Source organism: Myotis lucifugus, unplaced genomic scaffold (assembly GCF_000147115.1).
Source record: "Myotis lucifugus unplaced genomic scaffold, Myoluc2.0 scaffold_523, whole genome shotgun sequence".
In the NCBI taxonomy this organism is placed as follows: Eukaryota; Metazoa; Chordata; class Mammalia; order Chiroptera; family Vespertilionidae; genus Myotis; species Myotis lucifugus.
The window spans coordinates 566,294-579,654 of NW_005871571.1; the positions used below are offsets into that span (position 1 = coordinate 566,294).

General features: G+C 45.7%; 1 protein-coding gene across 1 annotated transcript; it reads left to right on the top strand.

Moving 5' to 3' along the window:
* Window positions 1-519: 519 nt before the first annotated feature.
* Window positions 520-13,074, top strand: LOC102419667 (succinate dehydrogenase [ubiquinone] iron-sulfur subunit, mitochondrial-like). Its single transcript, XM_014446301.2, has 3 exons — window positions 520-758; window positions 10,521-10,648; window positions 12,951-13,074. The coding sequence occupies exons 1-3, from the start codon at window positions 687-689 to the stop codon at window positions 13,057-13,059; spliced, it is 309 nt and encodes a 102-aa protein (XP_014301787.1). The 5' UTR covers window positions 520-686; the 3' UTR covers window positions 13,060-13,074.
* Window positions 13,075-13,361: the final 287 nt, after the last annotated feature.

Consider the following 13,361-nt stretch of genomic DNA (forward strand, 5'->3'; position numbering starts at 1 on the left):
CACATCCCAGGCATGTGCCCTGACCAGGAATCGAACCAGTGACCTTTTGGTGCATGGATAGACATTCAACCACTGAGCACACCGGCTGGGCCTCCATACATATTTTTTAATGAATGGATAACACCTTTGTCTGTCTTCTTTGAAATCCCTTGGGTTCATTCAGCAACCCTCCCGATTTGTCTGGGAATGAGGGGTTTCTCTGGGCACGGGACTCGGGATTCGGTGCTGAAACCTGGACAGTCTCGGGCAAACCGCTCTGTGTCTGACAATGTCTGACTAAACCCACTAAGCGACAGAGATGAATGATAGAACTGAGAAATTTTCAGAAAGAAAGGGCTTAACAACCGGACAGAACTCGGACCGGATGGCCCCGCCCCCTCATGGCCTTAACCCCACCCCTTCTACCGCCAGCCCTCTCTGACTCCGCCCCCTTCTGGGAAGGTCACCTTAAAAACGCGGGGGAGCAACTGGGCATGCGCCGGGCATTCCGCTACTGCGCATGCTCGCCTCCGCCTTCTCGGCCTTCCCTCCCCCACCCGGGGAACCGGAAGTCGCCTTCCTCTCTGCGGCTCGGAGGAGTCTAGCGGATCCCGGGTGGACTTTGGCCCGGCGCCGCGGTGCTCGGCGGGACGCGGGCGGAGAGCGACCTCGGGGTTAAGGGGTGGGGCCCGCCGTTAGAAGCCAAGATGGCAGCGGTGGCCAGAGTGTCCTTGAGGCGCCGGTTCCCGGCCGCGGCCCTCGGCGGAGCCTGCCTGCAGGTGAGCTCCGGGGGCGCAGGGAAAGGGCGGGCGCGAAGGGCTGGAGCCGGCCTGGGGCTGCGGGGGAGGCCGAGGGGTCACCGCGGGCTTCGGGGAGGGGAGGGCCGCTCCCACCTGCGCGGTGCTCTGATTTATCCCTGTCAAGCTGCTGCACCTGTCGCAGCCTGCGAGTGGTTGAGGACGAATCCGATTTTTGGAAATAAGTTCAGAGAAGGGACTTGAACCGCCCAAGGTCACATGGCAAGTGCGTGACTGATGGAAGCAGAACGCGATCCCAAACATCTGGGCTTCCAGCCCGTTTTCCGTCGCTGAACTGTCTCCTCTGCGGGGTGGGAGGAGTGGGGACCGGGGCGCCAGGTCCCTCCTGCGGGACGCGAGGCGGGGGGCTCAGGAAAGAGGTCTGGACGGGGGTCGGAAAGGACAGGGCAAGTGAATCCTTGGGGACAGAGAGGGGAGAGGAGACTGGAGGGAAGTCCAGCCCCTCGAGGACCCGGACCCTTGCCTATGGGGCTGCGGGCCGGACTTGGTTCCGTACAGCAGGTCCCGCTCGGCGCCCCGCCTGTGAAGGGCGCACAGCAGTACCGACCTCGCAGAGGCTGGGCGGGATTCTGTTCCGTGTGCCGGTCTCCCCGGCCTCTTGTGTTGTCAGGAAGCTGCATCCTTCTGGTCTGCATCCTAAACGGGAATATGCAGGAGGGGAAGGGAAACTTCCATTGCACGCCTAAGGGACTAAGGATTTGCAAATCCGTTCCAAGCCTGCCACCACCTCTGGGCTCCTCAGCCAGCCCTGTTAAGGTGGCGAGCAGGGATTCTCACCTCCTTTCGAGAGGTTTGAAAACGGAGGCATCAGGAAGAAAATGTGTTGCTTGCTCAAATGTTGGGGTCCAGCCCCAACAGGTCCAGGGGTTCCCAAAGGTGTGGACCGAGTCGGCAAAGAAGGAATGACACGGAGGCAGCGTTCAGTTGATCAGCATAGTTGGGTTCTCTTGCCAGGTTCTACAGCCAGGTTCTCTCTAGCTAGGTTCTGTCTTTATTGTCCTGTTACCTCTGTATTTATACCAGTTGATTTTAATCCTATCCATTCTATTCCAAAGGTTAGGGCGTTTGTTATCTCCATTCCAAAGTCACTACTCTATTGTTCTGTTAAGCTACAAGGAAGTAACTGAAGGAGATTATTATCCTAAGTATTGTTCGTAGTTAAAGTGATTAATTACCCACCTGGCACTTAGCTAAGGGGTTTTATTCCCTTCCTTAGTCCTGTTAATCCCTAACTCCAGGGAAAAATCCCACCTGGGGAAACAACCTTTCTCGGAGAGGTGACCTTGGTTAAAACACATAGCGCTAAGAAGGGGGAGCAAACATATTAAGAACAGTATGCCATATACGCCAGGTCCCTTGAGACATATGCTGTGCAGATGTTTCTTCCCTGCAGCGACTGTGTCAAGCAGCAAGGATGGACCGGCTTCCGGCACTCAAAATGTCATGGCCAAGAATTGGCAGGTCCAGATCTAAATCCAGTTTTGTTGTTGTTGTTGTTGTTGTTTACATCATAATGTGAGGACCTCCTAGCACAGATCTGGGCACGTGGTTGTTGCCCGGGGACTATCTGTTCCTGTCCTCTGCCTTTCTTGCACTCAGATGAGAATATCTCTCGTTTCAAGCACCTGCTCCGGCTGCATAACACCATGCACACGGCCTGTTTCTAATGCTGGCTCTTCCCAGTGTGCTGCCGGGGGACTTGCACACGTTCCTTTTATAACTGAGAAGGGGAAATAGGAAAGAGGACTGCGGACCAGAGCTGGTGTCTTCTGAGCATTAAATTGATGGCTGGTAATGGCCTTGTTTACCAGTCCCTTTCATCACCGTTGAGCAAGCAGGCGGTGAGAGCCCCACCAATGAGAGTGAGTTGTACAGCTCGTCCCTCTCCCAAGAGCGCAGTGTAGAGAGGGCTAGTTTCACAGGTCAGTGTCGTCATTCCCGGTGAGGCCGTTGTAGGGCCTCCTGAGGGCAGGAAAACAGAAGGGTCGCCCCCCCTCCCCCTTGTAGGAATGTGCGTTCATATCCGCAAAAGCCACTGCAAAAGAATTCAGTAGTGAATGCGGTGTTGCCGGTGGGTGATATTCAGGCTCGTAGGACTCTAGGACACAGTGTGGTTTCTCATCTGAATTCCTTTCGTGCACTAGTCTGCCCCGCTGAACCACCGTTAGGCCTGTAAGAATCGGTTCTCTGTGTTGCCTTATTTCTTCATCCAGACGATGAACTCCTTCAGGGCAAGTACCACCTACTTTCAGGTGTGTATCTCATTGCTCCTGGCACTGCAGAGCTTCGGATACCTACCTGCCAATCAGATTAGTACAAAAACTGATAATGTTGCCAATATTGGAAAGTAGAGATCATTTTCTGGACTATACTAGAGCTTGACCCCTCCAGTTAATCTTATGAGGTAGATTTTAGGAATCCCTACGCTTTTACAAAAGAGGAAATGAAATCAGAGAGGTTAACTAATATGCCAGTGAACACACAGCTTCTGGCCCTGGCCGGGTAGCTCAGTTGGTTGGAGTGTCATCCCAGTGCGCCAGGGTTACAGGTTCGATCTCCAAGCGGGACACATAGGGAAATCAACTGGTGAATGCATGGGTAGGGGAAAAGCAAGGGAAAAGCAAGTTAATGTTTCTCTCTCTCTCTCTCTAATCAGTAAAATTAAAATAAAAAAAAATACAGATTTGAACCTGGCCACACATTTCTGAAACTTTGCACACATCTCCCTTCATCTCAGAAGCAAGGCTTAGGTTTTACTCAGGTTTACACAGATCTGCCCTCCTCCTCTCCATTTGCGCACCTTTCTCCTATCTCCAAATCTCAATCTGCTCTAACTAGTTCCAAGCCTGCTCCTTGAGGAATCTCCTAAAGTAGTGGTTCTCAACCTTCTGGCCCTTTAAAAAAGTTCCTCATGTTGTGACCCAACCATAAAATTATTTTCGTTGCTACTTCATAACTGTAATGTTGCTACTGTTATGAATCGTAATGTAAATATCTGATATGCAGGATGGTCTTAGGTGACCCCTGTGAAAGGGTCGTTCCACCACCAAAGGAGTCTCGACCCACAGGTTGAGAACCGCTGTCCTAGAGGAATAGCAAGCAGCCTTCAGCATGAATCAGAATTCACTCTTCTCAGTTTGGTTCAGTCCACTTGTTATCTTCCTTCCTTAAACGATAAACTATGAAGTTAATTTTTTCCAAGGTACACTCAGCCTCGAGTACTCATTAGTATTGTAGATTGAAGGAGAGGTGCTTTTTAAAAAAATATTTTTTTATTGATTTCAGATAGGAAGAGAGAGATCAATGGTGAGAGACAGTTATTGATCGGCTACCTACTGGGAATTGAGTCTGCAACCCAGACGTGTGCCCTGACCAGGAATTGAACCGTGACCTCCTGGTTCATAAATTGACGCTTAACCACTGAGTCATAAAGTAGAAATGCTTTTGAAAAACCCTCCTCTGTCATGGGTTTGTAGTAAATTGCTTGATAAGCAAGGGGAAAACCTCCCTGCTTTTGCTCATATAGTCTCCTTTCCTTCCTGTTACTGTGGGAGAATTGGCAGTTCTCCCTTCACTCGTCCTCTGCATCCCACCACTCGTTCAAAGATAGCTGTCCACGTGGGCTCGCACACTGAGGGGTCTCCAGTGCAATTCCCGGTCAGAGGCATGTACTCAGTTACAGGCTCAATCCCCGGCCCCCGTCGGGGCACATGCAGGAGGCAGCCGATCAATGATTCTCTCTCATCATTGATGTCTGTCTGTCTGTCTGTCTCTCTCTCTCTCTCTCTCCATCTCTGAAAAAAATTTTTTTAATTGTAGAATTGCCCTTGCCTGTGTGGTTCAGTTGGTTGGAACATTGTCCCAAACACCAAAAGGTGGCGGGTTGTTCCTCAGTCAGGGCGTGAACAGGAAGCAAACGATGTAAAAAAGAGAAATCAGTAAAAGCGAAAGATAGAAATTGTAGCCAGGATCTCCTTCCCCCTCCTTTTTTCTCTCCATAACACTTACCACCGTTGGACATACTAGAGATTTTATGTGTGTGTCTCCTCCATTCATTGTGGAAGCTCCATGAGGGTGGAGATGTATGTCTGTTTTGTCCTTGACCCCAGGCCTAGAACAGTCCCTGGAACATAGTAGCCACTCCATGATTATTTATTGAACAGATAAGTGAATGAGTATGTCTAGAGCATCTACCACCAAGATCTTGCTGATTGTATGGCTTCTATTGTTTTGGGATCTGTTTGGGAAAAGAAATTCTCTCTTTGTGTTGTTCTGTTTGGGATTTGCATTTTACTACTCTCTCTAAGCATGTCCTCGATGAGGATTTTTTTTTTTTTATCTTTTTTTTTTTTGTCAGGCCAGCAAAAAATATAAGGTAATTTTGTCTTGGCATTCCATGAGATGAAAAGGTTGAAAATCACTGACTTAGTACAATGTCTGACACATGATAAGGGTTCAGTGAGTGAGAGCTATTGTTATTATTTCTAAATTTACTATGAACACCTAGAGAACAAATGTTTAGATTTCTCTATTCAGATAATTTTTTTTAACTCACAGCTGCCATAATGCTGTGGATTAACTTTAGTTCAGCCCTCAAGATGAGCAAAACTCCATCACTTTTAGACCCACAGCCTCCTCTGGTCGTTTTGATTCTCAAATCTCCTCTCCTCGTTCCTGTTAACTTCCCCTCACCCCTCCAAGTGTTGTAGAAAATAGGTTTTTAACTCAAAATGAATTTAAATTAGTTGTTTTGAAAAAATAGTGATACTTTGGGGTACCCCAAAACTTACCTTGGGGTTTACTGCTTATGATACTCTGTTGGGATGCATCCTTGCATGGCTTTTGTCTCACATTCATTTGAGAAGAACTTTTTTAATGGTTTCTAAATAACCTAACCTCTTTGGGGAAAATCTTCGTGGTCCAGTCGAGACCTTTGTAGAGTGAATATAAAGCGGACATTTGAGTATTAGAGAGAGGTGTTAAGTTGGGATGCAGTGCAGGTAACCGTGGTCTTTGACAGGCCTTGTGAGAGTGAACCCAAACTGGATCAAACCAGATGCCTATTGCCCACTGGTAATACTATTACATCAGGCTTTAGAACCATAGCTGACAACCCCAAATTCCCAGGTTAAAAACTTTTTAATTTATATTTTTTAAAAGGCATTTTGTCCCTTTCCTCCTACCACCTACCTTAGCACAGTGACCACCCACTGGAAACAGTTTGACAGTTTCTTAAAAAAAAATAAATAAATAAACATGCAGCCCTAACTGGTTTGGCTCAGTGGATAGAGCGTCAGCCTGCGGACTGAAGGGTCCCAGGTTCAATTCCAGTCAAGGGCATGTACCTTGGTTGTGGGCACATCCCCAGTAGGGGGTGTGCAGGAAGCAGATGATCGATGTTTCTAAGTCTATCCCTCTCCCTTCCTCTCTGTAAAAAATCAATAAAATATATTTAAAAAATAAAAATAAACATGCAACTACCATATAGCCCAGCAGTTACACTCCTGGACATTTGTTCCAGAGAAATTGAGAATTAACGCTCACACAGAAACCTATTCACAAATGTTCATTACAGCTTTATTCATGATGGACAAAAACTGGAGACAGTGGAGATGTCCTTCAGTGGATGGATGGCTAAACAAACCGTGGTTCGTCGTACCATGGACCATACTCAGTAATAAAATGAAACAACTATTGAGGCACACACAGCTAGGCTGAATCTTCAGAGGATTAATGCTGGACGAAAAAAAAAGCCAATCCCAAAAGGTTGCATACTAGACGATTGCATTTCTATGACATTCTTGAAATGACAAAATTATAGAAATGGGAACAGATTCTGATTGCCAGGGTTAGGAATAAGGGAGAGAGGCATGGGGGCCGTGGGTGTGGCTGTATAAGAGCAACACTAGGGATCTTTGTGGTGATGGAAATGTTTTGTGTCTTGACTGTATGGTTGTGATATTGTGCTGTAGTTTTGTACAATGTTACTATTGGGGGAAATTGAGTAAAGGGTTTGTGGGATCTCAGTATTTCTTATAAATTCATATGATTCTACAATTATTTCAAAATGGAAAGCATTAACTTTTTGAAAAAGCAACAGACTGGATATACTCAACAACATGGATGAATCAGAAGCATTACGTTAAGTGAAAGAAGCTAGACACAGATGTTCTCTCTGATTGCATTTATATGAAATTTTATAATTTTCACATAAATCTGAGGTGATAAAAAGCAGGGCAGTTGCAAGGGGAAAGGAGAGGCGCTGATTGTAAAAGAACCTGGAGGACTTTCTGGATGGAAATGTTCTATCACATTGTGGTAGTTGTTCCACTTTATGAAAACTCATCCAATTAATCATGTGCCCACATCATGTTTAGATCAATGACACCCTGCATGTACGACAGTGGTCCCATGGGATTATAATGGAACTCAATTTCTGGTAAGAAATGAAGGCTATGTGGTTCAGGGGGATTTTTCTCTGATGGGAGCAGTGTCTGGAGCTTGGCAGTAGACTCCCTCTTGCTCACAGCACCTCAATTCTGAGCGCACAGATTGCACCCCAGTCCCTCAGCCACTGACCTGTTTCCTCCCAGAGGAGCCCGTCCCCCAGCGCTGCATGTTCAGAGGGCGCTGCAGCCCCCAGGCCTGGCTGATGGGCTTCAGAGGACCCGGCTGTGGGTGCTCTGTTGAGGACCTCAGGTCCTGTACACGGACTCAGGCCCACGGGAGCACCTTAACCAGTATGAAGTGCCACGGCCACTCCAGTGAGAGTTTTCCCTTTCCCTGTGGGGCCAGCCTGTCCCTGGACGTTGGAAACATTGTCAGGTTGTAATGGTGTAAAGCAGAGATAGTTTTATTTCCTCCATCAACTCAGTACCAGAGAGAGCCTTTTATGCCAGATAGGGCCAGTGGAACCCAAAACAAATTTCCAAAGTCAAAACAGTGAGTTTTGAGTCCTACACTCTCTTCATGATAACACCCTCTTTTTCCGGAACCACCACAAAGTTCCTTGATCTGACCACTGCTCCGACAGGCAATAGCCACCCACGTGGCCATGACAGTCCCTGTGTTCCTTATCCTTCGTCCTGGTTTCTCATTCCTGCTGACCCTCAGGCCACCGTCAGTCCCTCCTGACAGTCACTGTTACGGTGATCGGCGTCTCACCCAGCCAGTTTCTCCTCGATATTCCCACCCAGCCCACATCCCTGCTCATGGGGCAGCGTTGACAGCTCTGTGTTCTCTGACCCTGTCGGAAGGAGCAGGGGGAGGACTTGTGGGACAGAGTGATAAAGTCTGCAGTGTGTCCAGTAATGCCCAGGCCTTCCCCCTCACTCACTGACTCTCCGGCATCTTTCAGTCCTGCAGGCTCCAGTCATGGTCAGTGCCCTGTACAAGTATATGTTTTTTTTAAAAAAAATTAATATATTTTTATTGATTTCAGAGAGGAAGAGAGAGAGAGATAGAAACATCAATGATGAGAGAGAATCATTGACTGGCCTCCTCCTGCACATCCCCTACTGGGGATCGAGCCTGCAACCCAGGCATGTGCCCTTGGCTGGACTTGAACCTGGTACCCTTCAGTCCACAGGCCAGCACTGTACTTTTACTGTACCTTTTCGTGTTTAGTTATGCTTGGATACACAGATACCATTGCTACATGGCCTGCAGTATTCAGTACAGGAACCTGCTGTTCAGGCTGTAGCCTGCAGTATTCAGACCAGGAACCTGCTGTACAGGCTGTAGCCTAGGATCAGTAGGCGGCACCTTACGGCCTAGGTGTGGAGTGGGCTGCACCATCCAGGTTTGTGTCAGTGCCTCTGTGATGTTCGCACAAAGATGCATTTTTGCCTAACGATCATTTCTCAGAATGTACCCATCATTAAGTGGCGCCTGACTGTATGTAATGAATTATACCTCCTTAAATCTCACCCAAACAAAAACACTGGTGGGCACTAACTAAGCAGCAAAAGCTGCTGGAGCAATCTTCAGGAATCCTTTCTTTTCACTTCCTCTTCACTACCACAAGGTGGCGGTAGCCACATGTTCCTGTCCATTTACAAAATGGAGTCCCTGGTGGAAAATGTTCGTTTGTAAAAACGACTTTCCTTTTATTAATGATCTAGCCAGCTTGGTAACAAGGTAAAATACAGCTTTCCTCTTCACTTCCACTTTCTTCATACACTTTCTTTCCTACTGAAAGCTGATATTTTTCTTTTCAGCTTCACGTAATTTGGGGCACTTTTTGCCAGCAAGTTAATGAACAGCATTACTTTCTTGTAATTACTCAGTTAACCTTCAGAGTTTTTACTTTCTTTAACAATTATAAGCTATTTAGCTAGCTGGGAATACAGTCTGAATTTTCTATATAAAAACTGAGGGCTCACCTTGTACTTGCTATTTGGACTGACAGGATCCCCCTCCCCGTCACCATAGTAGAAGCTCAGAGGACTTGGTGTGGTCTCTGCCTAAATGGAAAAGGGCTGCAAGGATTGTGGGATGGGGAGGGCTTAGCCGTTGACTTAGGGTGTTTCTTTATTTTTACTGGTTTGATATAGGTTGCACTGATCAGCCTTTTAAGGTGCATTTAAAATAAAACACACTTTTACATTAGTATAACACTCAGTTTTGCTCTTTTCTTCAATCTTTCCTAACCATGGATTGAGCTGCTGTATGCAAAGGCCTGGACCAGGGATGCTGGGCGGTGTAAAACAGCCTGTCCCATGCTGTGACCGTTCATCTACTGGGCCCTGGGGTGCCCAGATAGCTGGTCAGAGTTATCCTGGTGTTTCTGTGCGGGTGTTTTGGGGTGAGTTTAACATTCACGTTGAAAAGCAGTGATGCAGATTGCCTGCCGTAATGTGGGTGACCCATATCCAGTCAGTTGAAAGACTGATTAGAACAAATTCCCTCTTATTCCTTCAGATGAGAAGGAATTCCTCCTGTCTGACTGCTGTCAAACTGACATCGGGGTTTTTCCTGTCTTTGGACTCAGACTGAAACATCAAGTCTCCCTGGGTCTAAGCCTGCCGGCATCGGCCTAGAACTGTCATCCGCTCTCCTGGGTCTCCCAGCGCACTGACTACAGATCTTGGGACTTGTCACCTCCATAATCACATGGGCCAATTCCTTATTATAAACCTATTTTTATATCTGTATAAGTGCACATATATGTATGTATATGTGCGCATATACGTATATCACACATATATGCACACTGCTGGTTCTATTTCTCTGGAGAACACTAATACACATGCCCTGAGGGAGTTTAGGACATAAAGAGAAGACAGCACCAAGAAGAGACCAGGGAATATTCACAAATAAATAGAATAGTACAGTGTTTAGGAATATGGATTGTGGTGTCAGACAGATAGACCTGGATTCCAATTCTGGCCCCACTCAGCTCTGTAAATGTGGGCCCATAACTTGGTCTCTTTTTCCTCATCTTTAAAATGCAGATTCAGTGGAATACTTCATGTAAAACACTTAATACAGTACCTGGCAATAATAAATAGTGACTTTTAAAATGAGTATGAATTGGCATGTCTAGCATATGAGACATGCTTAGTATTTGTTGACTATTGGATGACCGCCTTCCCCAAGAAGGCTGTCAGTAATGTGCGGGTTTGTATCCAGTATTGCAGTTTATAGTGCAGCTAAGTGGAAGGATTTACCTTGCATTTTAAAGAATTTATTTTTCGTTCTTGTGAACTTTTTAAATTTCAGGCCTGCCGAGGGGCCCAGACAGCTGCTGCCACCGCTCCCCGAATCAAGAAATTTGCCATCTACCGATGGGATCCAGACAAAACTGGAGATAAACCTCGTATGCAAACTTATGAAATTGATTTGAATAAGTGAGTATCTCGATGAAAGCTGGGTATTGGGTAAGTGAAGGTGAGCTCTTCATCTGATTCAGGGACATGCTTTTCACACCCTTGGAAGGTTTAAAACTAAGGCCATCCAGTGGCTCTGGAGTTTATCATCTCTTTAAAACAAGAATGAGAGGAAATATAAATAATAATTTTTTTAAAAGGAGAAGAAGAAAAGGAACAAAAAACAAATACAACAAGAATGATGTGGGTGCCTGAATAACTTTATAAAATTCTTTTTCTTCCCCCAAACCAAAGCATGACCCATTTCTAGGAATCATGGTAGAGTTGGCTGTATGCATAGTGTTTTAAGTCATTTAACACATTATCAATTTTAGAATGCTGAATGTTTTCATGTTGATTGTATGTATCTGGACTATGTATTATATAATAATGATAAACACCATAAGCCTGGCTGGAATGGTGTGGTTGAGTTCACTGGGACACCCAACTGATGTTGCAGAATTGCTTAGTATGGGGAAAACACCCACATGTTTGGTGATGAGAAATGAAGTATTGGAAGCGAGTAATCCTAGAGAAAAACGTAAGAGTTTTCCCTTTATAAGAAGAAAGCTCAGATCTTTAAAAACAATTTCCCAGGACCTCAGTAGACAGAGTCAAAGAACATGCACAGACTGAGTCCACTAGAATCAGTCCAGCAGAGTGACCCTCCATGGGCAGGAAGTTTCATCTGTTTTGTTCTCTGGTGTATCTCCAGCACCTAGAACGGAACCTGGCACACAGAAGACTTGCAATGAATAATTGGTGAGTGAAGAAAAATTAATGTATTTATGACAAATACTCAACCATTGTAGTTAGCATTCAAAGCTCTCAAACACTGAGAATAGCAGAGGTTTTTAAAGGTTACATTTCCCAGTGTTGACAAAAGTACAGTGAAAAGGGTGTTTGCATGTTGCTGATAGAAATACGGATAATGCAAAATGTTAACTAACCTTATTGTGCTAATCATTTCACGGTATATACATATATCAAATTGTCACGTCATACACCCTAAATTTACACAGTGTTACGTTTGATTTATCTCCATAAAGCTGGGGAAAAGGAAATACAGGTGATGCTAAAGGGTATTTGGGGAGGGGGCATATTTTTTAAATCCCATGCATAGAGAAATACTGAGAGGAATCAAGTGGCAACCAGGCAATAAGATTTGTTGAGCACTTCTGTGTACTCAACATAAAAATTGCATGTTTTTATTTAATCTTCATTACAGTCTTGTGATACAATATTAATTCCATTTTACAGATAAACTGAGGCTCAGACAGGCAGCCATTTTCATAGAAGCACAGATTCTGCATGAGGATAATTGTTAAACTAAATGTTTGTGGCAGGCAGTGTTCTCCTTGTTTCTTTCCTCGTGTATTCATTCACCAGCAGTCCTGTGAGATGTAGGTGTTGCTCTCTGGGCATCATAGACAGGAAGCTGATTGATTTGCCTGTAACCTAGTAAGTGTCCAAGGCAGGATTCAGACCAGGCTCTCGAATGCCAGGCCTGCACTCTGGATCCCAAAGCCAGGGCTGCTGCCCTTTTTTTTTTTTAACATTTTTTTATTGATTTCAGAGAGTAAGGGGGAGAGAGAGAAAGAAACATCAATGATGAGAGAGTATCATTGATTGGCTGCCTCCTGCATGCCCCACACTGGGGATCGAGCCCTCAACCTCGGCATGTGCCCTGACTGCGAATCAAACCGTGACCTCCTGGTTCATAGGTTGATGCTCAACCACTGAGCCACACCGGCCGGGCAGGGGTTGCTGCCCTTATACCTTTCACTGCACCCATGCACGTGGAACACTCAGTGCTTGAGATTAGGGGACTGTGAGTGATTTATCTTTTATTCTCTCCCATGTTTTTGTGGTGGTTGTGCATTATTATTATTATTAATGAACCGTTTAAAGCTACTTATTGTTTGGATTTGAAATTTTTAAATTTGAAATAAACTATTTGGGAAAGCTTTGCAAGGAGCTTTAGAAGAAAAAAGAAAAACTGCCAGTACGTGGAAGTTGTTTTCTAACCTAAATATTTTCAGCATTCCATTTTCTAGAAATGTATATTCAATGTGATCACCAAAATAGAACTCTGCGGTACTCCAAATGTGTAAGAATGTGCAAAATTAAAATGGGGAAATTCTGTAAGTGCCCCGCGAAGGCCAAGTGGGTAATAAAAGCAGCTGGTATAGGCAGATGTCTCATCTTATGATAAAAGTGTAGGGAGAGTGCGCTTCACTTAAATATAACTGCATTCTTTTATTCTTGTTTTGGTTTTGGTCAGATGTGGTCCTATGGTGTTGGATGCTTTAATCAAGATTAAGAATGAAATGGATTCTACCTTGACGTTCCGAAGATCTTGCAGGGAAGGTAAGCACTTCCTTCCCTGGTAGGCCCCGCATACTTACGTTCTGGTTCCCGAAGGGCTGGCCAGAGCTGACAGAAATACCTAGAGAACAGCTGCAGGGCTCTGCCAGCTGACCTGGCTGTGCTTTGCACTTCCTTTTCTTGGGTAAAGGGGTCGGAAATTTTAACTGGCACAAGTTCTGGTTTCTGAGTTTGCTTCCCTTCAAGAGCTTTCTGTCGCGTGGTTGCTGCATCTGGCGACCCCTGACAGCTGCTGCTGCCTTGAGGACTAGCTCGGTATGCTAGCGGGCTGCCTCTGCTCTGCTGGGCTCATGTATTAGGGGGCAGT

What these genes read in the sequence shown, in the direction of transcription:
- LOC102419667 (XM_014446301.2), top strand. Translation starts at nt 687, where the DNA reads ATGGCAGCGGTGGCCAGAGTGTCCTTGAGGCGCCGGTTCCCGGCCGCG. An exon ending in TCGGCGGAGCCTGCCTGCAG is followed by an intron (nt 759 to 10,520) that starts GTGAGCTCCGGG and finishes TTTAAATTTCAG; the next exon opens with GCCTGCCGAGGGGCCCAGAC. An exon ending in TATGAAATTGATTTGAATAA is followed by an intron (nt 10,649 to 12,950) that starts GTGAGTATCTCG and finishes GGTTTTGGTCAG; the next exon opens with ATGTGGTCCTATGGTGTTGG.